The following is a 26012-nucleotide window of genomic DNA, read 5'->3' on the forward strand; positions in this document are numbered from 1 at the left end:
CTCCGACACCACCCAGAACTCCCCATCCCCGCAGGTGACAGAGCTTCGGGGCCTGAGCTCGCTGGCGGTGGGCACAGTGACCTGCGACATCACCGACTTCTTCACAACCCGGCCGCAGGTCATCGTGGTGGACATCACAGAGCTGGGCACCATCAAGCTGCAGCTGAAGGTGCTGTGGAAGTGAGTCGGGGTACCGCCTCCCCCTGCCCGGGGCCCACTGCCCCGACTGGAGGCCGGCCCCAAACTCCCACCCAGAGAGGAGGGGGCGGGGTGGGGGGAAGGGGGCTCGCCGGCTCCCCCTGGTGGCCTAACCACGCCTTAGCATCCACCTTGGGCAGCCCTGCCCTCATCCTGCCCCCCAGACAGGCTGGGGCCCAGACCCTTACCTGCAGCCCTGCCTACCCCACCGCCCCCGCCCCTCTGACTTTTGATTCCCTTCTCACTTTTGACCCAGTGGCTGTTAAAGACCTGGCTGGGGACTTCCCTGGTGGTCCATTGGTTAAGACTCCACGCTCCCAATACAGGGGGCCCCGGTTGGACCACTGGTCAGGGAAAAAGATCCCACATGCCGCGGCTAAGAGCCCGCATGCCACAACTAAGAGCCTGCATGCCGCAACTAAGAGCCCGCATGCCGCAACTAAGAGCCCTCATGCCACAGCTAAGAGCCCGCATGCCGCAGCTAAGAGCCTGCATGCCGCAACTATGACCCAGTGCAGCCAAATAAATAAATATTAAAAAATAAAATAAAATAAAGACCTGGGCTGGCCAGGACCCTTTCCAGCAGCCTCCTGGGCTGGGTTCCTGGGAGAAGCCTGCCTCTGCCCAGGAGGACTGGCTTTGCTGTGCCCACCTCATTCCCCGCTGACCCCTGCCACCCATCAGGCATAACGCCGAGTGGTCACCTTGAGTCCTCCCTGGGCCACAGCCCACAGCCCCATGGATGGGGGACACGCGTGAGAACGACCCCTGCCCAGGGTGGGGCTCTCCACTGTGCATGCCATTTCAGTGATCGCTGGTGGTTTCCACAGGTTTTGGTTTTGGTAGCAGAGCTCTTTCTCCCAAGTGAAACCTTGGGTTTCGAGGAAATTCCCTTCTCCTCATTCCCCAGGGCAGGTGCTGCAGGAGCAAAGGGACTGAGACGCACTTCCTCTACTCTGGTGCTTCTTGTGACCAGTTGGGGCCGGTCTCTCCTTCCTCCCTGGGGTGGGGTCCGAGCCGGGGTCACTGGAGCCACTGCCCTCTCCCCGGTGAGCTGGGTGAATTTGGACAAGTGACACCCCAGTTCAGTGTCTTCATTTGTCTAGCGGGACTGAGCACGTCTCTCAAGTGTACGGGGCAGGGGGTGGCCCAGCGCCATGCAGCCCCAAGCCGGGCAAGTCCAAGGACCCGGGTATCCCGCCGGCCTGCAGCTGCCCTGGGCAGGCAGTGCCTCTGAGCCTCAGGCCCTCGTGGCTGGGCTGGGCCCCAGATGTTGCGAGCTAGGCCTGTGTACAGGGAGGCACGAGGCAGGGAGGGCTGACCCACGCCTGCCTGCTCCAAGGGCAGGTGAGGGCCGGGCTGACGCATCACTTCCTCACCCTGGATCTGCAGCCTTCCCTGTGACTGTGACTGGCGCCCCCTGACCGATGAGGAATCTGAGGGGGGCAGTGACGTGGCTAACCCAGAAGACGGCAGAGCCGAGTGTCCACCTCTGGTCTGCTGAGCTTCTCGAAAGGCCTCTAAAGGGGGGTGTCATTCACCTGTGTGGTGGCCGAGTGCCGCCCCTCGCCATCTGGCTAAGGGCGTTCAGGGCAGCGAGCCTCTGAGAGACGTGGCCAGAAGGGTTGAGGACGTGGATTTGGAGTCCCCTGGCTGTGCCTGCCCCTCCCCGAGCCTCCACCTCCTGGGTCCTGTCTGTGCTCCAGTGTCCTCCAGCCATCGATGACACCCTGGCCTCTGCTCTCCTCCAGCCCGTTTGATACCGAGAGCTTCCTGGTGTCGCCCAGCCCCACGGGCAAGTTCTCCGTGGGCAGCAGGAAGGGCTTCTTATACAACTGGACACCCCCGAGCACCCCCAGCTTCCGGGAGAGATACTACCTGGTGAGTGAGCCGCGCCGGGCAGGGGTGCCGTGGTCGAGCTGGGATCGGGAGTGGGGGGGACTCCCCAGGGGCCAGCACAGGGGGCTGGGCTGAGCAGCACACTTTGGGCTCAGCCTCCGTTGTTTGGGGGTCATCCTGGGTGTTTTTCTGTACTTTTGCTTTCTCGCAGCCAAGCCCTCCATTCTGGGGCCTCTGGACTTGGTCCTGGGCTCGGCTGGTTCTTCCAGATGCCTGGGATGGGGTTCTCTGGATGGTTCTACCACCCCAGCCATGACCTTGGCCTCCAGTCTGTTTTACCCTTTAGTATACGTTTCCAGTAGGTAATACCTTGACGCCCTGTACAGTAAAATACCTCTTTCCTGTGGCCTCCAGGGACCTGGGTCCCCTCCTTAGCACCAACTACTCTTGTCACCTTCCTCCATATTCCTCCAGAGATGCTCTGTGCCGTCTGGGAGCAGATGCCTCTTCCCCAGCCATTCTCCCACAGCAGCCCTTAACCGAGTGATGTACTGGACACCGTCATTCCCAGAGCGCTCCTCATTCTTTGTTTGCACCGTGCAGCATTCCACATTTGGCTAAAAATCGCACTTTATTTAACAAGATATTGAGGTTCAGTTATTTGCTGTTACCAACGACTGGGCTGTAAAAAACCTGGTACACATGTCATCCTGCATGTGTTCAAGTATCTTCCCAAAGCAGGTGCCCCAGTGAGGGTCCAGGGACAGAGACAAAAACAAGGACATTCTGTCAAGCCCAGAGGGAGGGTGATGCTGAGCTGGATGAACCCGTCTCCCGCCTCTGGACCTTAGGTGCGGAAGGCAGCTTTATATGAGCTGGGCAACTTGTGCATTTAGAGGAGATGTGATTGTCTGGCCAGGGTGGTCCCAGTGTACTTTGGTTGAAAAATCATCTATGGTTAAGAGCATGGACTCTGGAGCCAGATGGCCTGGGGTCCAAATTCTGTCTATGCCTTTCATCTGCTGTGTGACCTTGGGCAAGTCATTCAACCTCTCTGGACTTCAATTTCCGTATCAGAGAAATGAGAACAACAGCACCACCCTGATGGGGCTTTGTAAGGGTTAAACGACTTAGTTAATGAGGAGTGCTTACAAGAATGCCTGGCAAAAACAGATCGTGCTCTCTGAACATCAACCATTATTATTGGTTCGGTTGGTGAGGGGGACGGGTTCGGGTTTATGTCAGCTCGCCTGGATTAAAGCTCTCGCACTTTGATCCTCGCCTGTGTGGCCGGAGGATGAGCCAGTGCCCACCCTCAGGGAAGTGTGGTGATGGTTAAATGAGGTCTGACTCAGAGACTGGGGCTGCAAAGGAGGGCATTAGAGGGGTGATGAGGGATAAGGGCAGAGAGGTGCCAGGCTCTTATCAGCACTTCCGGGCTGCCAGTCGCCTTGGTGGACCTCAGTCATCCTGAGAATGTGGGTATGCAGAGCAAGGGTCTGTGGGGGAAGCCCTCTGGGGGCCTCGCTGTGATCCCTGGGGCAGCTGGTGAGGCTGCTTCCGCATCCCCCTCTCCAGTCTGTCCTGCAGCAGCCGGCACAGCAAGCCTTGCTGCTGGACAGGCCGAGGGCCACCTCCATCCTCAGCTGCCTGTCCGACGGCGACCTCCGGGGGCCTGGCCTGCGGAGCCGGAGTCAGGAGCTGCCTGAGATGGACTCCTTTAGCTCCGAGGACCCCCGAGACACTGAGACCAGCACAACAGCATCCGCCTCGGACGTGGGCTTCCTGCCCTTGGCCATTGGCCCCAACACCTCCATTGAAGAGGGGGCCCAGGAGGACCCCCCACCCCTGGGCCTCCTGCCAGAGGTGTTCCACCTGGCGGAAGGCTCATTTGTGGAGCAGCCTGGGTGGAGAAATTTGGGAGTAGAAAGCCTCGACCGGCCACGGGGCTCCCCCTTCCGCAACCACGTGATCCCCGGAGGCCAGGAAGGCCACGATGAAACAGAAACCGAGGATGGAGTGGATGGGCCTGGGGTGCCCCTCGAGAGGCCCCTGCAGGACGTCCTGGATTTATTGAGGTCCACGGACCCTGCCCCGCCCCAGCTCCGGGAGCTGGAGTACCAGGTCCTCAGCTTCAGGAACCGGCTGAAGGTACGTTTATTCTTTGCTGGGCGGAAGTCCTGCTTTGCTGATGGTGTGACAACTGGGAGTGAGATCCTGGGGCAGGGAGCCTGGGCCAGCATCCTGGCCTCACCCCTGTGTAACCCAGGTGGGCGATGTCTCCTCTCTGGGCCTCAATCTGTTCATCAGTCCAATGGGTGTAACAACGGCTCTCAACGACCTGGGAGGAGGATTATAAGAGGAAGTCGGGGCTCAGTGTGGATAACTTGCTCCACGTCCAGCCAGATCCCAGCCCCATCTCACATCTTCTGACCTGGGTGGGTGGGGCTGCGGCTCAGCTTTAAAATTCCCAAGTCGGGGCATTCTCAGGGTCAGAGCTGCCACTGTGGGAGGCCCCTCACAGCCACACACCCCACACCAAAACTTCTCCACAGGGCCCACGCCAGGGGCTGTCCTTGGGTGGCTCTCAGAGGTGCTGGCCTGGGCAGGTTATTTCTGTTTTTTTGGTTTACATGTACAGATGTACATGAGCTAAAATGTATACTTATATATATATATATATATATATATATATATACATATGGCATATATATACATACAGCACCTACTTAGACATCAATTTTTTTTTTGGCCATGCCCCAAGGCTCGTGGGATCTTAGTTCCCCAACCAGGGATCGAACCCGTGCCCCCTGCAATGGAAGCACGGAGTCCTAACCACTGGAACACCAGGGAAGTTCCCATACAGCAATTACTTTATGGAAACACTGTCTTTTGTGTTCAGTTCACTGGCACTGAAATAGTTTAACAGCTCTCTTCAAAATTCGTTTTGGTTATTCCAGCCCTGACCCCTCCCCCAACATTACAGTTCAGCACAGGTGAAAGTTTAATTTTTCACTTTATATCTAGTAACTTTAAAAACATGTTCGCTGTTTACCACTGCTGTGGTCTTTAAAAAGGACCTGCCAGAAATTTTCAAGAAAAAAATTTAAGAAGTAACGTCACACTTTTTGTATTTCTTAGAGGCGTCAGTATGTAGAACCATGCGGGTCGGCACGCACGCAGCTTCTGCCACATACCTGTATTTTGAAAAATACACTTTGCATAAACAACCTAAAGTAATACCGCAATAGGACAATAATTTTAAACATCTTCGAGGAAATTTTTTTTTTTTTTTTTTTTTGCGCAAACCAAGTTAGAACAATACAAATGATTATAGGCTATGGTGTTTAGTTTGACTTTTTCAAGAGAAATTATGCACATAGGTATAGGTGTATAAATTCACGTATTTATATTCATGTGTATATGTGAGGATTTAATGAGGATTTAATTTTATACGTGTGTATCTATATACACGCAGTTAATTCTCACTATTCACAGATTCTGTTTTTGCGAATTCATCTACTTGCTAAAACGTGCTCGTGATGCTTTCGTGGTCATTCAGAGGCACGTGCAAAGGGGCAAATAATTGGAGTCACCTCATGTGCAAGTTCCCAGCTGAGGCTGAAGGAGGTGACACTCTTCCTTCTTTTCTCAGCTCATACTGCACCCAAGTGTCCTTTTCACCGAATATTTAGTGCTACGTTTTCCACATTTCTGTACTTATTTCCGGTGATTTCGCTGTTTGAAACAGCGCCCAAGTGCCAGGCTGAGGTGCTGGCCAGTGTTCCTGACGTGCCTTATGGAGGAAATGTGTGTGTTGGATAAGCTGTGTTCAGGCGTGAGTTAAAATGCCACTGACCTTGGGTTTAGTGTATCAGCGGTACAGTGTCTATATTAAATAAGACGTCTTTAAGCAGACACACAGAAAACAAGGTTACGTATTGATGGGTTGATGAAAATGTTGACCAGAGGCTCACGCCTCTGCATCTCCCCTGGGAGCAATTGTTCAGTTTCAAATCCAGAGATCGTGACGTTACACACCGTAACTACCGTGAACAGTAAGAACTGTGTGTGTGCGCATGCGCCTGTGTGCGCGCGTATATATATGTATATGTGTGTATATATATATATTTTTTTTTCTATTGGGCAAGGAAATCTCTGCAACTAGTCTTATTCTTCTCTTGTTGCTCAAGGTTTTCTCTTTGGGCTCAACTTTCAGGAGCCCAGTTCTGGCTCTTGGGGCTATGCCTTCGGTGCACTTTGTGTGAGATGAGGCCCCTGGGGATGGGAATCAGCCACAGCAGACTTGCCACTGGGAGACTCTGACGACTTGACACCCCCTCCTGCCGCCTCCCCCAGTCAGGGGCTGCCTTAAACTTCCTCTCCTTCCACGTCTCCCCGGGAGAGGAGACACCTGGAACTCAGAGGCTCACCTAGCAGCCTCTGGCCTGGGTTGTTAGGAGTTGTCTGGCCTGACCCACGCCGTATTTAAAAAATAATTTGGAATTAGTTGTCGATAGTTAAAAACTGGGCAGCTCCCCACAAAGTCTAGATTTCCACCTTTTCTTGGAAAACTGAACAATCTGGCAACCTCAGGCCTCACACTCCGGGTGGCAGGTGGCCCTCTTGGGGGAGGGCCCTGCTCTCCAGCTCTCTCCTGTCATGTGCCCTGTCCCTGTGGGTGTTTGTGACCGGTGAGATTTTTCAGATCTGCCCTCCTTCCAGCTGTCATGCCAGACCTTGTCACAGGCCGTTCGGGAGGGGCCTTGGGGATGCGTCCCCTTGCCCGTCCCTGACGCAGGGGATGGCAGCCCTGCTGAGGGACGGTGACCAGGACGCCGTTAGGGTGGGTATGCTGGGCGGGTGGCCGGGCTGCCCTGAGTTCCGGCTGTCCGTCCATCCGTCCGCAGCCCCGCGGAGCCCGCCGGGAGCACGCGTCCGCCGAGAGCCTGATGGAGTACATCCTGGAGAGCTTCTCCTTCCTCAGCGCCCACATCACCCCGCACGAGCTGGCCCTGTTTGGGGGCTCCCAGGGTCCCCGGTGAGTGCGCCCGTCCCAGCGCAGCCCTGGTGACCAGCCTTGGGGCCGGGGTCTCCCACAGCCCGGCCCTGATGTCTGTTTTCTTTATTGTGGCCCCGGCCCCGCCCCACACAGAGCAGGTCCTCCGTGACCACTGAGTGAACGAGGATACCTCAGCCTGGCCCTTAGCCTTCTGCTCCGAGCGATGGGCCTTTTTTTTTTTTTTAATCTTAAAAAATAATAATAAAAAACAATAGCGCACTCAGTAGGACCTCTGACCTCTGCGGAGCAATCGCCCAAGCGACCCCGCTCCCAGTTCCTTCTGCACAACTGCCCGCCCTCACCTGCGACACCAACTGCGTTCTCGGTGAAGCAGCTCCTACCTGCCCACTCGCACTGGCCTGAGCGCTTCTCCTGCACCCAAAGTTCAGCAGCACAGAAGCGTGTGAACAGGCCACATTTCTCCTCTCTTCTCACGATCCCATGGGGAGGGTGTGGCATCTCCACCCACCTCAGGGCTCAGGCTCAGCCCCTGCCCGGAGCAGACTCAGTGCTGGGTATGCTTGTGTGTCACTCACCCCTCACGGCCCCGAGCTTGGGGTTCCTGCCCCCACTTTACAGATGAATAAACTGAGACTACGGGAGGCTGACTTATCCAGAGTCACAGAGCTAGGAATTAGTTGGAACCTTAGGCTTCTGCTACAAATTGCACACCCTGCAAGGTGCGGCGGGGGGGGGCCCAATGCCATCCCAGCACCTGTTTTGAGTTGTTGCTACCTTTTGCTGCTTCTCCTTTTCTCTTAGTTTTCTCCTCAGTTTAACTCCATCTCCTTGGGACCTGGAGTTGGCCTCCCTGATCAGAGCTCTCCAGAGAGGGAGGGTTTCCTCTACCCTTGGAGGGAGCTGAACTGCTAACCGAACGGTCACCCAGTTCTTCTCAATTCAACTCAGAAAGGACAAGACTCCACCTCCACCGCCAGCGCTGAAAGCGTCGTCCAGGGAGCTCACGGCTGGTGCCCCAGAGCTGGACGTGCTGCTCACGATTCACCTCCGAATCTGCAAAGCGCTGCTGCAGGTGGGTGGGGAATGGGGGAGGGTGGGGTGGAGTCGGGGTGGGGTGGCAGGTTCAAAGCGGGGGTGCTGGTGGTGGTGCTGGTGAAGAGTCATGGGGTCCTTATACAGCCCAAGCCCTAAACTGAAGGCAGTGGTTGTGTCTCTTTGACTGGCAGATGCCAGGACTCCAATCCAAACTGGCTCAGCCGAAAGGAAATTTTTTGGCTCATAGGATTGAAAGGCCCAGAGGTGGGCTTCAGGCCCAGCTGGATCCAGGGTTTCAAACGTCATCATGACTGAGTCTTTCCCTCTCTCAGCTCTGCTTTCCTGTGTTGGTTGGCTTCACTTTCTGGCAGGCTGGCTCCTTCCGGTGGCAAGGGTGGCTCCTGGCAGCTCCAGCCTGCATCCTATCGTCTCTACCCCTTTAGCAAAGGCGGAATCCCCAGATGACAGTCAGGGAGCTACCATCGGGATAGAAGAAAGGATGGGCACAGGGCAGGTGGGCGCCACAGGCATGGTGGTTGACCTCAGAGGGCATGTTCTGTGCTAACCCGGAGCATCATGGGTTGCTTCCCAGAAACTGGGCTCTCCTAACTTGTCGAAGATGGTCCAGGAGTGCCTCCTGGAAGAAGCTGCACAGCAAAAACAGACTCTGGAGATGCTTTCTGTGCTTGATTTTGAGAAGGTCAGCAAGGCGACATGCGTTGAAGAGAGTAAGTGCCTGTCCTCCCTCCACGGACTGCCCGTGTGCGTGGCAGGAAGTGATGAGGATGAAAGCCCAGGGGGCCTCCTCTCCCTTCCCAACACCCAGAGTTAAATGGAGCCCAGGGGACATGAGTGGGGGCAGTGGCTGGGATCAGACACACACTGTGGGGTGGGAAGGGAGGCCCGCTAGCCTCGGTCAGCTGTGTGACTCTGGGCGAACGATTCACCTCTCTGAGCCTCAGCTTCCCCGTCTGTATAGGGGAGGCCGCTGGGTAGGTGTCAGTGAAGGAACCCCAGGGCACATTCAGGGCATACAGTGTGCGGTCAGACAGTAGCTGTGACCCCAGTTCTGCCTCTGCCCCCTCTGTGGGACTTCCCCTTGTCCATAAGGAGAGGCTGGTGACAGCAGCAGCCCCAGGGTTGTCGTGAGGGCTGCAGGTGGTGACCCAGATGAGGTGCTCACAGCCGCAGCTGCTTGTCTCTGCGGGTCACAATGGGATGTGGGAAAGGGACTCTGCGTTAGGCCAGGCCATCCCTCCTCCCCGACCTCTCAGGGCCTAGTGGAAGGACATCTCTGGGCTTCCTCACTGCCTGCTGTTCCCCACCGCCAGTCAGGCTTCTGAGCCTGGGCTTTCAGTCATCCCGCAGGCCACGCGGAGGAAGGGATGCCTGAAGCTGTGGAGAGGCTGCACGGAGCCCGGCGCGGTCCTGTCCTGCCCTGGTACGGTGCTGCTGGACCAGCTCAAGAAGACGTTCCTGCACAGAGTCAGAGGGAAATACCCGGGACAACTGGAAATAGGTAGCCCCCTGCCTGTGCCCGCCCGCCTCAGAAATGCTTTGTGGATCCTCTGGGGCCTTCAGCATTGCCTCGGCAAGCCTCCTTGTCTCCACCTCTGCGAACGTCTCCACCTCTGCGAACGCCTTCTCGGCGTGACGTGGAGGCCTTTCTGAAATTGACAGCAAGGCATCTCCTTTTCCTGGGGAGAGGAGGGAGGAGTCCGTGAAGCCGGGAGGCTGCAAACGTTAGTGGGCTCGTGCACCTTTCTGATTCCATGGCTTCCACCAGAACCTTAGAGGGGTTGAGAAGGAGCCTTTATGGGAAGGTAGGCAGGACTTTACCTGCCCCATAGCGGTGTCTTGAATCTTGGCTGGACTCTTTCCCAGAATGCAGAGCTGCAGCACCTTTGTCTGTTGACAACTGAAGGGTGACATACTCCAGGCAGTGGCTCTGGGCCTTAAGCCGTTCTAACCACCTGCACACTCCCAGGCCCCGGCTCTGTGGTTCACATCGAGGGGCGGGTGGGGCCCAGGGCACACGGATGCACCGCAAGACTCCCACCTCGGGCCTGTGGGCCTTAGCTGGAGCACGCCCCATGCAGGCGCAGGGGGCGCAGGGAGGGACACCCACCCACACGCCATCAGAGGGCCTTTCAAGTGACCCGGCCGTGGCCGGCTGAGCGGCGCCAAGGGGGCGGGGTCTCGGTCTCCCCTCACGTCGTGTCTGTGTGTTGCCAGTGTGCCGCAGGCTCCTGGAGCAGGTGGTCAGCTGCGGCGGGCTGCTGCCCGGAGCCGAGCTCCCTGAAGAACAGACCATCACCTGGTTCCAGTTTCACAGCTACCTGCGGAGGCAGAGTGTCTCCGACCTGGAGAAGCACTTCACTCAGCTCACCAAGGAAGGTAGGGGCTGGGGTGGGGGGCACATGGCCTCAAAGCAACACACTGACGACAAAGGAGTGTCCGTCGTGGAGACCTCTGTCTCGGCTCGGCTCTGGGAAGCCAGTGTTTCAGAATCACTGTGTCTTTCTCCTCCAGCTGTTCTTTCGAGAACCAGATTTAATTAGATTCTACATTCAGCCCACGTAGAAATGAACTCCCAGGGCAGGAGGCTTTACAAAGCACAGAGTAGAGGTCAGAACTGGACAGAAGGGCTATTGCTGGGCTGGCCAGAGTCCCTGAAGTATGGACCTGGGGTTTATTCATTTTCAGGGTGTATTTGATCCCTTGCTAGAAAGCCTTCCTGGAGATTCCAGGAGGCCCCCTTTGAGACCAATCCAGACTGTCCACTTGGTGATCACGCGGGCTTGTCCTGGGATTTGCTTCTCCCTGGCTAATGCACGAGCCACAGCTGTCCAACCCGGCGCAATCAGAGGGGACCCCGGGCCTCCTTTTATCTGTCTCTTGTAGTAACACTCTTCGAGGAGCTGCAGTGCGTGGGCCAGGCCAAGGCAGTCAGGAAGCTGAAGGGGAAGCAGCTGGGCCAGCTCCAGCCCCTGCCCCAGACTTTGAGGGCCTGGGCGCTGCTCCAGCTGGACGGGACCCCACGGGTGTGCAGGGCGGCCAGTGCTCGCTTGGCCAGCGCAGCCAAGAACAAGAGCTTTCGGGAAAAGGTACGGTGTGGGAGGCGGCAGCCCCTGGCTGCAGGTGTGTGAGTTGGGGGGAGGTGGAGGGAGGTAGGCTTCCTCTCGGAAAAACAGGGAGCAGTGAGTGACTGGGGGCTGCATCTGCGGCCGGTATGTTGATGTAGAGATACTCCAGACAAGAACACAGCCTTCCGCAAGCCCTCACCACTGGCAGCAGCCAGCCAGCCCTGGGGAGGGAGCTGGCGTTGCCAGGCGATCAGTGGTTAGCAGCATGCCACGTGCTCACCACCTCATTCAGCTCAGTGTTTCTAAAGTACCTTATCTAGTCGGTCTCTGAGATGTCACCTGCACGTAGAATGTCTCTTAGAATTCTGACAGTCACCCTCATTTACTTTCAACTAATGTGTGTGGCTGGCTGTTTCGTTGTGCTTGGTTCACTTGAAAACCAAGAGATTGGACCCCTCTGCCTTTTAGGTTCCTGAACACCTGTGACTCTTTCTAGATTTCGGGTACCAGCCCCTGTGGTGGGAGAAGGGCAGTACTGGGGCCTTGGTCTCGGGCTCACCCAAGTGCCAGGCACATCCCCACTGGCCCCTCCCCCGTGCTTAACAGCCCTTACAACAATTTTGCAAAGCAGTTGCCAGCTTTCTTTTCCAGCTGAACCGACTTGGCCATGGTCATGTGACTGACAGGGCGGGGTCAGAGCTGTGACTGGGGAAGAGTGAGGAAGGGAAGAGATGCTTTTCCTTCTGGCCAAGGCAGCAGCCTCACCGAGGCTCCCTCTGTGTTCACTTCTGCTGTCCCCGCTGGACAGTGGGTTTCTCTGATTCAGCATTTTTTTTTTTTTTTTTGCGGTATGCAGGCCTCTCACTGTTGTGGCCTCTCCCGCCGCGGAGCACAGGCTCCGGACGCGCAGGCTCAGCGGCCATGGCTCACGGGCCCAGCCGCTCCGCGGCATGTGGGATCTTCCCGGACCAGGGCACGAACCCGTGTCCCCTGCATCGGCAGGCGGACTCTCAACCACTGCGCCACCAGGGAAGCCCTCTGAGTCAGCTTTTTATCTAGATGGCAGTTTCAGAACGCATTTTGTAAACAGTACTAGAGAAAAAGAGTTTTCTTATGTTGTGACCCTCAGCCCAGGGACCAGCGTTTTTAGATAAATTGAATGCCATAGCCTACAACTCGACAGTACGCACACCTGCTGTCAGCATTCGGGGGATGAGCCGTGGGCACCGTGGACTTTGCTGTCACCAGCCCCCCGTTCACAGTAACCTCATTTCCTAGGCTTTGCTCTTCTACACCAACGCCCTGGCCGAGAACGATGCAAAACTCCAGGAAGCTGCGTGTGTGGCGCTAAAACATCTCAGGGTGAGTTTAACCCGTCCTTGGTGGGGATAGAGGGAAGCCTGCTTGTGGTTAATGCTGAAGTTAGTTCATTTCAAAATGATCCCACTGGGACCGAAAGAAAGAAAATCACTGCCAGTGAAGAAGCACCGTAAAGAGCTGGTTGTAGAGGAACAGCCACCAGCTCCAGCAGCAGAAGCTCTGATGGCAGAGGTCCCTCGGAAACACTGCCCGTTTGCTCTGGCCTGGTGTGAACAAGCAGGTGGCCCCAGAGACTCACTTTTGAGCTCTTGGATTATATGGTTTAATATCCTCAATGAAAAATGTTCTAAGAGCACAATAAGCTCATTGTAGAAAAAAGAGTGTAAAAATACAGCAATGCAAAAATTATCCATCCTAATTCTTGAGCATCTCTGTGCATAAAGCTTTTAAAATTTATATGGAATTCTGAATTACTTCCTTGGGCTAGACTTAGTGTTATCCCAGGGCCAGAGAATGCACTGATAAATGTTTTTGAGACTCATGATACCACACACCCATTTACACTCCCGAAAGCAGACAGGAGGGGATGCCCGTTTTACCTCAATCTCATCTTCATTTGTAACCCTTATTTTAAAAAAAAATCATTGCCATTCTGCTAGATGAAAAATGGTCCAATACAGACTAAATTCATTCTGGAATGAACCGGCAGGAAATTCTACAAGGACCATCTGGTTATAATCAAATAACCAGTGAGTGTTAGGGTACCCACTAGGGGGAGCTAAAGTGCACTCTGGTCCTTGGCCCTGGAGGTGATCAGGTGGTCAGCTGTGCCTCAACCAGGTCAGACCTCCTCTCCTGGTCTGACCTGGAGGGCAGGGTTGGGAGAAGAAGACGGGGTAGAATGGTCCAGGAGGAAGCAGGTGTTCTCATTTCCAACACGGGCCTTTCCAAAGGTGTCAGGATTGAAAACATGATATGCTGCCAGTGGCACTTTGATGAACCTGAGGCCAGAGGAGAAACCTGGAAGCCTTCGGAGAAGGAAGGGGCTGAAGCCGCAGAGACCATGCTAGGGCTGGTCCTGCAGGGTTTATAAAAGTGGATACCTGTTCCTTAAAATGCCCCTAATTGTCCCTCCCCCAACCTCAAGCAGGGCATCGAAAGCATTGATCAGATTGCCCGCCTGTGCCAGTCTGGCGTGGAGGCCGTGCGAGCGGCAGCCCGGGGAACCACGCTGTCATTTGGTAACGTACAGCATCCAGCGTTTCGAAGTGCAGTGGGGTTGCTGCGGCCCGTAGAAAGGCTGTGCCGGAGAGGCCACAGCCAGCTCTCAGGTGACGCAAAATAGCACACGGGACGGGCACCGTTAGCAACCTGTTTGACTGCATTTGGCCAAGGCCGGTTTCCTTTATGGCTGAGGTGGCCGTTTACGACCCTTGGGAATGAAAGCCAGATGCGAGGCAGGATTAAGGTTCAGCGGGCTCTGTCTTGGACAAAGGGACGAGGCCCTGGGGTCCACGTGAGCCAGTCCCAAAGGCTCCCCACCCCCTACCCTTTAGAGCAGCACCGGAGGCCTAGGCGTCTGGAAGTACTAAGGCCACCTTGGCTCACCAGTGTAGGAAAGAGCGAGGTGGGGAGACAACCCAGTGACAGATGACCTTAATATTTCAGGTGAAAAAGGACGCTTAGCTTTTGAGAAGATGGATAAACTTTGCTCAGAACAAAGAGACGAAGCCTTTGGCCAGGAGGCAGATGTTGAAATCACAATATTTTAAAAAGCCTCAGCTAATGAGCCCAAACCCGGCACCTTTGTTTTTGCTGCTGCCCGGCCTCGACACAGGGAGGGCTTCGGGTGGAGGTACACGGTGTGCTCTCCCAAGAGCGTCAACTGGCCAGAGCTGCTCCCGGACTCTGGGCCAGTTACGAAGCCCCAGGGCACAAGTGGGACTTCTGTACGGGAGCAGAACAAGGGGCTGCGCGGCACTTAGAGGGCTGCACTTCAGTCAATCAGCCTTTGGCTTTGAGAATCGGCCTGACCTTCCCCGGGGGCAGAGCCGGGTCAGTGCCAGCCAGCCACGTCACGAAGGGGCCGAGGCCAGGCAGGCGGAGGCCTGGAATCAGCAGGTCAGCTGGCTCAGCACTTCTGTTCACTAAAGACTGGGACTGAGGAGGCGAGCAGACCGAGCGTCCCTGCTGAGGACAGAACTCGGGTCGTTCCCACAGCATCAGGTGTCACTCTGGGGAGGGCAGAGCCAGGGTTTCGACGGTTCGCCCCCTCAGCCCGAGCTGCACCCCAAGCGCCACAGGGGAGCCAGCTGGCGGCCTGCTGACCGTGGGCCTTATTTTCACTGTGGTTCAACAGCACAAAGGAAACAAGAACATGCCGTCAGCCGAGAAGTCTTGAGTGCCATTTGCTTTGCCCTCACTCATCAGAATGGAATCCATTTTCTGAAGCAAGTCAACTTAGGGCTTATTAAATAAATTGCTTCAGGAGCCATAAGCTAGTTTGAAGAAAGATTTTACTGAACATCATGTTTAAAGAAGGAAAATTAATTTCCTATTTAAGTCTATTAAAAAACCCAGACATGTCCTGGGCTGTTTCTGGGATAAGAATGTAGAGGTACCCTGGGGTCTGGATGTGGTATCAACAATGGCATTGGAAAGCTCTGTAACTTAAACATGCTCATTTACATTTCCTGTATATATTCTGTGCTTTTTGGTTTAACTCAGTATTTATTTGCCTTGTCCATATGTTGTTTTCTGAAATTTCAATTAAAATAACTTTTTATTGGTGTTCCACTCTACCTGAAAAAAGTGGAGGGTAGTGGTTGTTTTCTGGAATATCCTGAGGGAAGAAGCCATCCCTGCTGTCCCTCAGTGCTCTCTTTCCAACGTGACATAGACGCAGGGGTAGAGGAGGGCTGCCTCAGGGCAGGGCTGCCCCTTGGACTCTCCACATGCTCTCTGAGGCTCCCAGAGTCCCCTCTCCTTACAGACACCAGGCGGCGTGGCCCTTCTCTGGCCTTGGGCTCTATCTGACTTCTGCTTAGTTACAAATTTAGTTATTTTTTTCCACATTGGCATTCCTCCTCTTCATGAAAGCTTAGATGTCATTTTTTTTTTTTTTTTTGTATCTGAAAACGATTGAGGTGACGACAGTGGGTGTGACACCACCACCCAGGTCCCCACTGTCCTTGCTGGGTGTTGTGTGGTCACATGACCACAGACGTTGTTTCTGGGTTCCATGGATGTTGCTGAGAGGCCACAGCATAAACAGTTTACTCAGCAGCCAGCTTTGAACAGTCATAAAACCTTGAAGGATATAAGGAAATTCTTGGTAGTATTTCTGCAACACTGTGCAAGTCTGAAATTATTTCAGAACAAGAAGTTGAAAAATCACTTTAGGGGAGACTTACATTTAATTTTGTATACGAAACGAAGACTACACGAATTGTTTATACTTCACTGTTACCTCTCAGTGTCAGTCTCCACTGATGTGTCAGTTCCACATCAAATGTGACTCGGCAGAGGTGCCGAGACATGGCCACCGTTGTGTCTTACAGGCAGCCGGCTAAGGGACACATGTTCTTGAGGTTTGAGCAGTTCTTCAAACAACCTTTATAAATTCATTAAGTTATCCAAGGGCCCTAACACTTGAAAAGGTGAGTTTTGTTGTTGCTGAAATGGGTTGAGGCCTGAGGCGCTGAACACGAGGCAGGGAAAGTGCCCCCAGCCCAGAGGCACCCACGACTCCAGGAGGCCGTCGCCGTCGTAATCCTCAGATGCGGAAAAACTATAACCCCTCTTGACTGACAACATCTGCTTCACATCAGCAGGGATGGAAAGAAAACAGAAGTTGCCCAGCCTGGTTTAGGCCTATTAAGCAAAGAAATGGGAAGCACCCCAAAGCCATGTTCTTTAGAAAAAATTTTTTATTGTTGCAACTAAAATGCAAACCTATCATTTATATGGCAAGTTGGAAAACTGTACAGTTTGACAGTTCTGTGAGGTCACAGAAGACCCTGAGACGCGCCCCCCGCCCCCCATCATGCATCCATGTATACACACACCTGAAAAGGTATCATACCAAAACACCTCGCTTTTTTTTGTTTGTTTTTATTTTTGTAAAAATGGTTTATTCTATGGCCATCGTAAAAAATAATGACCTGATGAGTAAATATTGGCTTAAGGCATATAGCAGAGCAGCTCGCTACTTCTCTAACATACGTGTGACAAGATGGAGAACCATCTGTTTTCCAAGGATAGGAGGTTAAACCAGTATATCCATTTTGAAATGCTACTATATATACACACCAAACTACTACATACATATACAGGACTTAAAATAACAAACAAGCCCAACTCAAAAATGCTTACAGCCTGGCACCTCAGAGTCTTATCCACACCTCACCAAGGCTCTGCGGGGCGATGCCTCAAATGTTCCCACCACAGACTTTCTCTGCACGAGCTTCTAACACGTGAAAGGCAAAATGTGAAAATGCTGGCAGAAGAGCAGCCCGTGAGCTATAGCTGCCTTTTTTTTTTCTTGTTAAAAAAGCCACTTAACGTGGAGGTCTTAAGTTCCCCTCGCAGGAAGAGTCGTGAGCACCATCAGTCCCCAGGGTTCAAGGGCAGGGCAGACGCCTCTCTCAGCAAGGCCCCCGGACCTGAAGGGCCACAGGCTGGCTCGAAGGGACCGTCGTCCAGGCTGTTTCAAGAAGTGTGGTTTCCAACAGTCGCCTTGGTTCCAGATCACGGTCCGCTCAAGAAGAGTGTGTACTTGGCACAGTGGAGGCTGACCCCAAAGGTGTGTGTGTCGTGGGGGACCTGCTTGTCTAAGTGTCCAGAGCGCGAGGTGTGACTATGGCTTCCCACACCCTTGGAATGTCTGAGTTACAGTGGGGCCCAGCTGGACCAGGACAGGCTGGGCCTCACTAGAAGTCACCAGAGTGTCATGCCAGGAATTGGGCAAATATCTGTTACTGGACATCGCTCCGCTGCCGAATGGCAATGATTTCAGCAACGGTCTTAGGAACCAGAGCCATGTAATGCTCAGCTCATGCAAAGGTAGACTGGACTTGTACACGGAGCGCGTCAGTAAGGAGAGATCTAAGGATTTCAAGCACGTGGTATTTGATCGGGACACAAGAAGACCGTACATGCATCCTAATACACACAGGGAGAGTGGTGACTGAGACCGAGGTTCGAGCAGACAACTGGGGAGGGGAGGAACCGGGACAAAGTAATCTCACGCCATGTGTCTTAAATAGCCAAGTGTTCATTATATATTATCCCCTTGTTCTATAAACATAGGCAAACCTCTTCTCGTGTTACCCAATGAAATCACGACTGCTTACAACCGTCCTCCTTCCTAGTACTGGTCTGACGCAGCAGGCTCACGGCAAAGTCCTCCGTTCCCAGCGCTACCTGAGGGTTTATTATTGTACTTTTTGATAAAGCCCTTGGTGCAAGGCTGACATCAAAAAACGTTAACACATTATTGGTTTATGAAGATGCTAGTGCACTGTGGATGCCTTCAGGAGAAAAGAATTAAAAAATAAATATGGAGTGGAGAGGCTCACTACACGCCGTCTCCAGGGAGGGCTGCGGGAAGGATGTCGCTTGCCGCCTGCCAGGGACGCGCCGAGGGGGCACCATGCGAGGCTCGCCCCTCCACCCGCACAGGCTGCCTTGCTCTGCGCCACCAGCCCAGCGCCCTCTGTGCCCTCCTCAAAAAATGGGTTGTGGGTCTGGTATTCAGAGGAAGGCAAGGGGGAGAAAAGTAGCAGGATGGAGGTGAGGCCAACCGCCCGGGGAGGGGGGCTTTAGTGCAGAACCGACGTCCGTCGGGGCGCGGAGGGCTACGCTGTCCAACGGCCCTCGCCTACGGCGGCTGCCTGCTAGGCGGCTGCGGGCTCTACGGGCAGGGGCGAACCGTGGGTGGAGGCAGGTCAGATTGTGTGTGGCTGTCGAGCAGGAACTAGGACGAAACCAAACGCTTTCAGAGGAGCCCGGCCCTGCCCCCGCAGAGCTGCGGACTCATGCAACACCTCGGCCGCCCGGGCCACTCCAGCCCCCGTGAAGGGGGTTTTGGTTATTATTATTATTTTTTACAACAGCTCCCCCTTCCCAAAATCACCCCCGAGGAAAAAGCTGTCTGCACGTTACTAAACCATCGGATGCGCTCAAAGGTGGTTGCTTAGAAAGAGGTAAAATATTTAAAATCATTAAAAGAAAAAACAGAAGTCTCGTGAGGTGATTTCCACGACCAGAGATTTGAGGCTAATCCTCACTCTTCTCCGTAACTTTAACGGCAACACATTCTAACGTGTGGATTTCTACTGAAATGGCATTTATGTTCCAAGCAAAGTGGAAACTGCTCCTGCTGGATCTCAATGGCTGGGTGAAAAGCCGGTGGCCACCCTGTGGTGACCTCTGACCCTGAGGCAGGGGCCCTGAGGAACCCTGTTTATGGGGATGGAGCAATGGGGGCAGGACGTGCGCAAGACGGCTGTAACGAGAGGGGGCCGGTGGAGGAGCGGACAACGGGAAGCCAGTGGGACACCCTGAGCAAAAGCAGAAGCCGGGTTCTGTTTTCTAGAGACGGCCTTTTGTTGTTTTTCTTCTTAAAACGGGAAAGCTCGCAGGCACTGTCCCGGCTCAGTGCGCGCTCAGCAGAGGAAGTGCCTGAGCGAGAAGATGTCCGAAACCCTCAAACCCTCTCCTCCAAAGGACTTTACATTCACAAAAGTGTGGGAGTCTTTCCCTGGGAAATCAAATAAAAATTGTGTATCTGGTTACACCACCTAAGGGTACAAGAAAGTTTCGTAAGTGCCTAGTCTTTTTTTTTTCCCAGAAATAACAAAAAGCTGCTTTTTATAAAGGTTAAAAACAACAATGTGTTGTAATTCTATTACTTTTTTTTCAAAAACAAATGAACAAAAAAAGAAAAAAGAGAGAGAGACGTATTTGGCATTTTGTCTACTTACTCCTGAATAGGTTAAGGCCCTGAGATTAGACTCTTCTATTCTTGGGACCACAGGGCTCCTTAAGACCCCGGTGCATCAATCCTCAATTCTCTCTCGTTAGCCCTTCACAGTCCCAGACTTTGAAAACCTTTGATCTGTTTCTTCTGAGGCTGGCTCAGAGGCTCCCGCAGCACTGAGCGCTACCGCCGGGCTGGCGGCCAGGGCTTGCTGTACACGCGGTCTGGCCAGCACGTCCGTCAGTGAAAACATACCCTGTAGCAGAGGTACGCGCCGGCTGTGAGGACCGTGGCCACGCACACGTTGACCAGGAAGGGCTTCCAGTGAGTCGGCGCCTGGTCCTGCTCCTCCTTGGGCAGCGATGGCTCCCCCTGGGCGGGACCTGCCCCCGCGACCCGCCTCCGGACTTCAGTGTCTTGACTCGCGCTGAGGAATGAGGGGGGCAGAGGCGGGTTACTCACTCGGGAAAACAATGGCAAGGATGCTATTACTCCCGGAGGAATTCTAGGAAAAAACGAGCCACGTGGAAGCAGAGCCTGCTGATGCTGACACTGGCCAGAGGCCCGCCTGTCACCACCTCCCTCCCAGGGCCCGACAGCAGGGCCAGGGTGGGGCTCTGGAGACCCGCGGACTCCTCAGTGACGGGGCTGGGTAAGCCCTCCTCAGACGGGTCTGAGGAGCAGTACAGCCCCTGGGGCCGCTTGTAGAATGTTCCCCTTCAGATCAGGGAAGGTAACAGTGCGACCACAGGCTTCCACTCCCTCCCCGGGGCCTGACAGACGTGGACACACAGAGGCCTTTGTTGCTGCTGACATGCGGACACCACACATCTGCAGTGCTGACCCTCTGCCCTCCCCGCTGCAAGCCCAGCCAGTCCTGCCAGCAGGCCCACTTCCCAGGTGTCCCGTGTGCAGTCAGTTGACTACCTTGCTGGGGGCGAGCCAGAGCCACCCTGTAGGGCTGTCCCAGGACAGGCCAGCAGAGGCTGTGGGCCTGGGTGCAGCCAGACCCTGCCTCTCCCCTCCCCACCTCTCCCAGGCCGTTGCCCTCCCACCCTTGCGTCCATCGAGGCGGCCCTGGCCACAGGAAGTCCTGCCTCCCACAGGCCTCTCCATGGCCCTGCTGCCCCAGCAGCCTCCCGCGTGACTGGCAGGACCATCCGGGGGCACCGCCTCCCCAGGAGACAGGAGGAGGCTGCACGAAGCACCCTTCTCGGCGCCCACCCGGTGAGGCCCCAGCCGCAGGGCTGAGGCCTTTGTGCACGTGGGCTCCCCGCCCTCCCCGGTGCCCAGAGGCGCATAGGTTCTTGGTCCCACTCCATTCTTTTCCTGGAATTCTCTGGCTTTCAGCTTCCCAAATCCACACTTCCCTGCTCACCACCTTCACCCACAGAATGTGAAAGGCACCTTTCTCTCCATTGTCTTCATGAATAAAGAAACAGGACCAATGACACAAATTTGACCCAAGTCACGTGCGAGCCCTCAGAGGGAGCACGCCAGCCCCCCCTGAGAGTGTCAACAGAGGCCCTGGGAACCGGGGCACAGTCGCACTTGTTCAGCACCTGCTCTGGGAGGCCCCGCTGGACAAGTGTCTCTCGAGCCCCAGAACCGGACCCGGTGTTCCTGTGATGAGGGCCAGTTGCACAAAAGGCCCTGGGGAGTAGGTTCATGGGCCGGGACTGGGACCTGGACACCAGCATTTAGCAAAGTGCCCGGGGAAGATTTTGATGATCAGTTTAGCCAGAGGCCCCGGTGGGGCACACACTGTGTGTGACCTGCTTCCTCATGCGTGACCGTTCCAGTGTCCGGCCGTAACAATACACCCTGATCCCATTCTTTAATAGCTGCAGAATATCCAACACAGGGAGAAAGCACGACTTATCTAATCCCTGGATACACAATCAGCTCATCTCTAGATTTTCACCATTAGAAATAATGCCACCACGAACACCTCTACCTGTACATCTCTGCACACCTGCTTGAGAACTCCTGCTGGCTGAGTTTCTAGGTGTAGACAAACGTGGGGTCAAAGTGTGCACTAATCTTAAACTGCCCTCCAAAACTGCAGGCAGCAAGGGCACTGCCTCCACGGTCTCAGGCTCGGGCTAACCCCCGTTCATCCTTCAAGCTTGTGCACAATGCCACCTCCTGCTGGCAGCCTTCCTTGACCACCCAGGGAAGGTTGGGTGTCTCCTCTCTAAGGCTGACCCCCTCAGCGTGCACCTCCATCACACCCCTGTCCATGGGCCACCACCACAATCTACTGCTCCCTTGCCAGTAAGATGGTCTAGAACACAGACCAGGGGCCCCAGTCTAGTTATCTTGGGGTTTCACATGCATTAGTAGGTGCTCAGTAATCTTTGTCAAACTGTAAGGAAGCAAAACGGCAATCAACTCAATCAAGACCACATGAAAAGGGGGACTTCCCTGGTGGTCCAGTGGTAAAGAATCCGCCTTACAATGCAGGGGATGCGGGTTCGATCCCTGGTGAGGCAGCTAAGATCCGACATGCTGCGGGGCAACTAAGCCCACACGCCACAACTACTGAGCTCGCGCACCTCAACTAGAGCCCGCGTGCCCTGGAGCCTGCGCGCCAGAACTAGAGAAGAGGAAACCCGCACGCCACAACTAGAGAGGCGCCCACACACCTCAACGAGGATCCCACGTGCCACAACTAAGACCCAATGCAGCCAAAAATAAATAAATAAACAATAAACAAGTCTTAAAAAAAAAAGACTACATGAAAAGGTTAAGTACCCCAAGACCATTCTGGGGGCTGAAGGTACGTGGTCAAGCCTGGATATCAGTTTCAGGACCGGCCTGAAGTCCAGGGCAGGTTTCTGTCTTTGTCGCTGTCATCACCGGGCTGGAAGACCTGACTCAGTCGCACCAGACCCCTGATTCCAACAAGCACCACCAGGTGGTGCTAGATCCCCGCTAAAGCAGTCACTTCCCCGGGCCAACCTGTGGCTCAGTCAGAGGCTCCTCCAGCTGGGGGAGGAGCAGGGACGGTCCAGGGGCCTGTTCCTCAAGAACACAGAAGCACAGTTTGCCAAGAGGAGGCTGGGTCCACAGGGTTTCAATATCAATATGTATTTCTGGAACAGAAGGCCATTTCCCCTCGCCCCCAGTAAGCCAGGACCCTCTCACATTACCTTTCCAGGCTGCAGGGGGCGGTTAAGAGGGTTCTGGTTTCTTCCTTGACGGGCCCGTCTTCTTTAACCTCCTCAGTCTCAGCTGTCACCCACTGGTGGTTTGCGAAGAACTCCTTGCACTTCCCATTGTGTGGCTCCAGGATTCGTTTGGGAGGCCGGGGAGGTGGGGGGATGTGCTCGGGTGGAGGCTCCAGGTCCTCGTGGGAGAGCTCTTTCCATTGTTCCTTGAAAAAGCAGCAAGAGGAAGTCCCGTGAGATTTCACGTTTGGCTGATCTGTCAGAAAACCTGCTCCCCTTTAAGTGAGCAGAGGTGAGGGGCCCTCTCAGCTTCTCGGGTCTCCAGCCATGTCCTTGGAAGATGAGATCTTATGAAAATAAAGTCTATTCTCCCTATTAATGATCTCTATGTGAGCACTTCAAAGGCAGAAATTGGAACATGGTGAAACCTTCCACAACTTTTTAGCTATTTAAACACGAAGCCCAGCTATTTCCTCTGACCCAGGATACTGTTTCAACGTTTACAATGAACAGCCTTCTCCTTTACAGGCAAAAATTTAAAACCAACACACCTGGATTAAAGCAAAAGCACTGCTGACCTGTACTGAAGAGTCTCCCATGATGAACTTGGCGCCTTCGATCACAGCCAGGTAGGAGAAACGGAGCTGGTCTGCTGTCTGGATCAGTCCCATCCGAAATTTCCGCATTTCTAACAGAACTTTCTTGATATCAACAGAAGAAGGGTCTTTCCTTTTGTCCATCTGAAAGCCAGAGAGGAGACACAGCTGAGTGAGGTCCGAGCCTCAAGTACAACGTGACTGTGTATGTCCTGGAGCGTGCCAGTTCCTATTCAGGAAAAGTCATAGCGAGGAAGGCAGAATTCTAGAAAATGTGGCAAAATTGGGACCATTTGAGCACAGGGGCAAAATGAGAGGGAAGGGGATTCTCTGGATCTTCCACATTAAAATTAAGGGCCTCCCTTCAAATGAAGCTATTTAGGGTAAAGCTCCTTTCATGGGAAGGAAGCTATTAAAAAGTGAAGATCAAAGCTAGTTTATTGCAGAGACAGTTAACAGAGAAGCTGTGGCTGGGCCAGACTGGAGGTTAAAATGTGCTCCCTTCTCTTCTCCGGGTATTTAAGGGCCTTCTTACCAGCAAGAGGCAGGTGTCAGCCAGACAGAAGGTCCCCGATCTGCCGATGCCAGCACTGCAGTGCACCACAATGGGGCCGTACTCCATGCTGAGCGACCCCGACTCGCGGACTTTGAAAAGAAAGTTCAGAAACGAGGCTGGCGATTCAGGGACTCCAAAGTCAGGCCACGTGGTATAATGGAAATGTAAGATCTCTCGAGTTTCTTGAGACTGGAAGAGAAATATACTCATGACGATTCTAAGAGAATCACCTGTACGGAAATCATTAATTCCAAGTAAGCATGAAGTGCCTTTCCACCCACCTAACTCCAAGAGTAGCCTTAATTCTCAGATTTTTCTCCCCGGGTCCACAAACCCAGTGAACAAATACCAAGCCCCGAGTTGTGCTCCTGCTTCAACTGCCCCTCCTTTAGGATGGAACAGTCTTGCCCACAAGAGCCCTTGTCTCCAATGTTCCTCTCACTTCTGCCGTTTTCATAATTACAACCGATTTCTATCCGCCCCACAAGTCAAAATGATGCTTCGCTGCCACCCACAGCAATCTTGTCATCAAAGGCCTCGGGGTTTCACATGAAAGAGTGGAAATGTAACTGCACGTGTGGGGCACCAGCTCTGGGAAACTCGGGGCTTTCCTTACAGGACTATCTGGATGCCTCAGAGAATTGTCATTTTACAGAAAAAAGTTACCAACTCAGTCTCCAAAGACAGGAGGCTGCCACGTGTGGCTCAATATCCAGCTGAACAGATGGTCCACGACGAGGAGGAGGATGCTGACAAGACCAGCTGCACTGGCCCCACAAGCGGAGCGCTTACCGTGTTCCAGTGTGGGCACGAGAGCTCACTGGGTTCTCACAGCAATCCCTCGAGGCACATAGTCCCGTTACTCCCATTTTCCAGATTAGAAGACTGAGGCTTGGCAGCTAACCCTCCATTAAGTGGGGGAGCAGGAGTTTAAATCTAAGCTTGCTTGACTCCAGAGCCCGCTGCAGGAACTCTTGAAAGGAGGACCCTGGCCCTTGTCTCCTAGCCCAATCTGCTCGCTGTGGAACAGAAAGAACGGCCTCTGGTGCTGTTTCCAGCTCCGCTCCTTCCTCTGAGCCTCTGAGACTCCACTCCCAGGGTGGACAACTGGTCGCCAGGAGCAATGATCAAAATGTAGTCCTTGCTGAGGAGAGCACCCAAGATTATACTAAGGTAAGAGCCCACAGTAATGGGAGCCAGTCACAGGGGAAGTAAGGCCTGCAGACAGGAACCACCCCAGCTGCGCAGCGCAAAGGGCCAAGCCAGTGCCTAAGTTACCTGGACAGCAGCTGATGGTGAAACACTTTGGGCCAAAGACCCGCTGACTGACAATGTCTCCCTTCGTTTGGCAAATGTCCATAACGTGCCTCCCGTGTGCCCGGCACGATGAGGTAATGACCCCGCGCCCTGCCCTCCCAATGCTCACAGCTTAGTTACAGAAAACTTCCCTGACCCTAGTGTGATGAAAACGTGTGAAAAGGACCCACAAAAACAGCAAGGACCTAACATCAGCAGAGAACACACACGTGTCACCCTGCACCAGCTATTACACACACTGGTATCTTTCTGCAGAACTGGAAAAAATCTGCTTATGACATTAGAATAACTTATAGAACCACACCAAACAATTCCATACTTTCCTCCCTAGAAAATGATCTCCTTATATCCTTTAACGGCTTAAAAGAGAAATGTGTCTTCTATTTATTTTGGAACAGAAAAGCACTTAAAAATAGATTTTTAAAAAAATGGAATAAGAAGGGCTTCCCTGGTGGCGCAGTGGTTGAGAGTCCGCCTGCCAATGCAGGGGACGCGGGTTCGTGCCCCGGTCCGGGAAGATCCCGCATGCCGCAGAGCAGCTGGGCCCGTAAAGCCATGGCCGCTGAGCCTGCGCGTCCAGAGCCTGTGCTCTGCAATGGGAGAGGCCGCAACAGTGAGAGGCCCGCGTACCGCAAAAAAAAAGGAATAAGAAAACATGCCAAAAGCAAGTTCCTTCTTTTAATTCTTAAAAAGGTGTGGGTTACCTTCTGTTTACTCCCTCCCTCGCGGCTGCCCACCTCTTTCTCAAGGAATTCATTCCAGACGTGTGCTCGGCCAGGTACACGTCTGACAAAAGACTTTTTCAAAACCACGTCTGTTTGGAGCAAACAGATCTCCCCCAAACCTCCAAGCTGCTGCCTCTGCTCTGCCACGCAAACAGCACAAAC

At 54.0% G+C, this 26012-nt stretch overlaps 2 protein-coding genes across 7 annotated transcripts in view; one reads left to right on the forward strand and one right to left on the reverse strand.

The window, feature by feature from the left end:
• RIPOR3 (RIPOR family member 3) overlaps positions 1-15290 on the forward strand; it is a 72426-nt gene extending 57136 nt beyond the window's left edge. Inside the window, exons 11-22 of one of the 2 annotated variants that reach the window (XM_060123933.1) lie at positions 35-180; positions 1905-2079; positions 3616-4188; positions 6948-7078; positions 8009-8132; positions 8688-8823; positions 9453-9614; positions 10331-10492; positions 11000-11202; positions 12460-12543; positions 13652-13742; positions 14170-15290. In XM_060123933.1, coding sequence (XP_059979916.1) covers positions 35-180; positions 1905-2079; positions 3616-4188; positions 6948-7078; positions 8009-8132; positions 8688-8823; positions 9453-9614; positions 10331-10492; positions 11000-11202; positions 12460-12543; positions 13652-13742; positions 14170-14273 — 2091 coding nt within the window. In that variant the 3' untranslated portion in view covers positions 14274-15290. The remainder of the gene's footprint in view (positions 1-34; positions 181-1904; positions 2080-3615; positions 4189-6947; positions 7079-8008; positions 8133-8687; positions 8824-9452; positions 9615-10330; positions 10493-10999; positions 11203-12459; positions 12544-13651; positions 13743-14169) is intronic. The other variant, XM_060123932.1, reaches the window with a different exon arrangement.
• Positions 15291-16412: 1122 nt separating this feature from the next.
• PTPN1 (protein tyrosine phosphatase non-receptor type 1) overlaps positions 16413-26012 on the reverse strand; it is a 68113-nt gene continuing 58513 nt past the window's right edge. For 3 of the 5 annotated variants that reach the window (XM_060122919.1, XM_060122920.1, XM_060122917.1), the window contains 4 exons: positions 23788-23997; positions 23235-23396; positions 22639-22862; positions 19401-19910 (listed from right to left, as the gene is read on the reverse strand). In XM_060122919.1, coding sequence (XP_059978902.1) covers positions 19724-19910; positions 22639-22862; positions 23235-23396; positions 23788-23997 — 783 coding nt within the window. In that variant the 3' untranslated portion in view covers positions 19401-19723. Of the gene's footprint in view, positions 19305-19400; positions 19911-22638; positions 22863-23234; positions 23397-23787; positions 23998-26012 lie in introns of those variants that run through there. The other 2 variants (XR_009535222.1, XM_060122918.1) reach the window with 2 other exon arrangements.

The sequence above is a fragment of the Lagenorhynchus albirostris genome, chromosome 15 (assembly GCF_949774975.1).
Source record: "Lagenorhynchus albirostris chromosome 15, mLagAlb1.1, whole genome shotgun sequence".
NCBI classification, from domain to species: Eukaryota; Metazoa; Chordata; class Mammalia; order Artiodactyla; family Delphinidae; genus Lagenorhynchus; species Lagenorhynchus albirostris.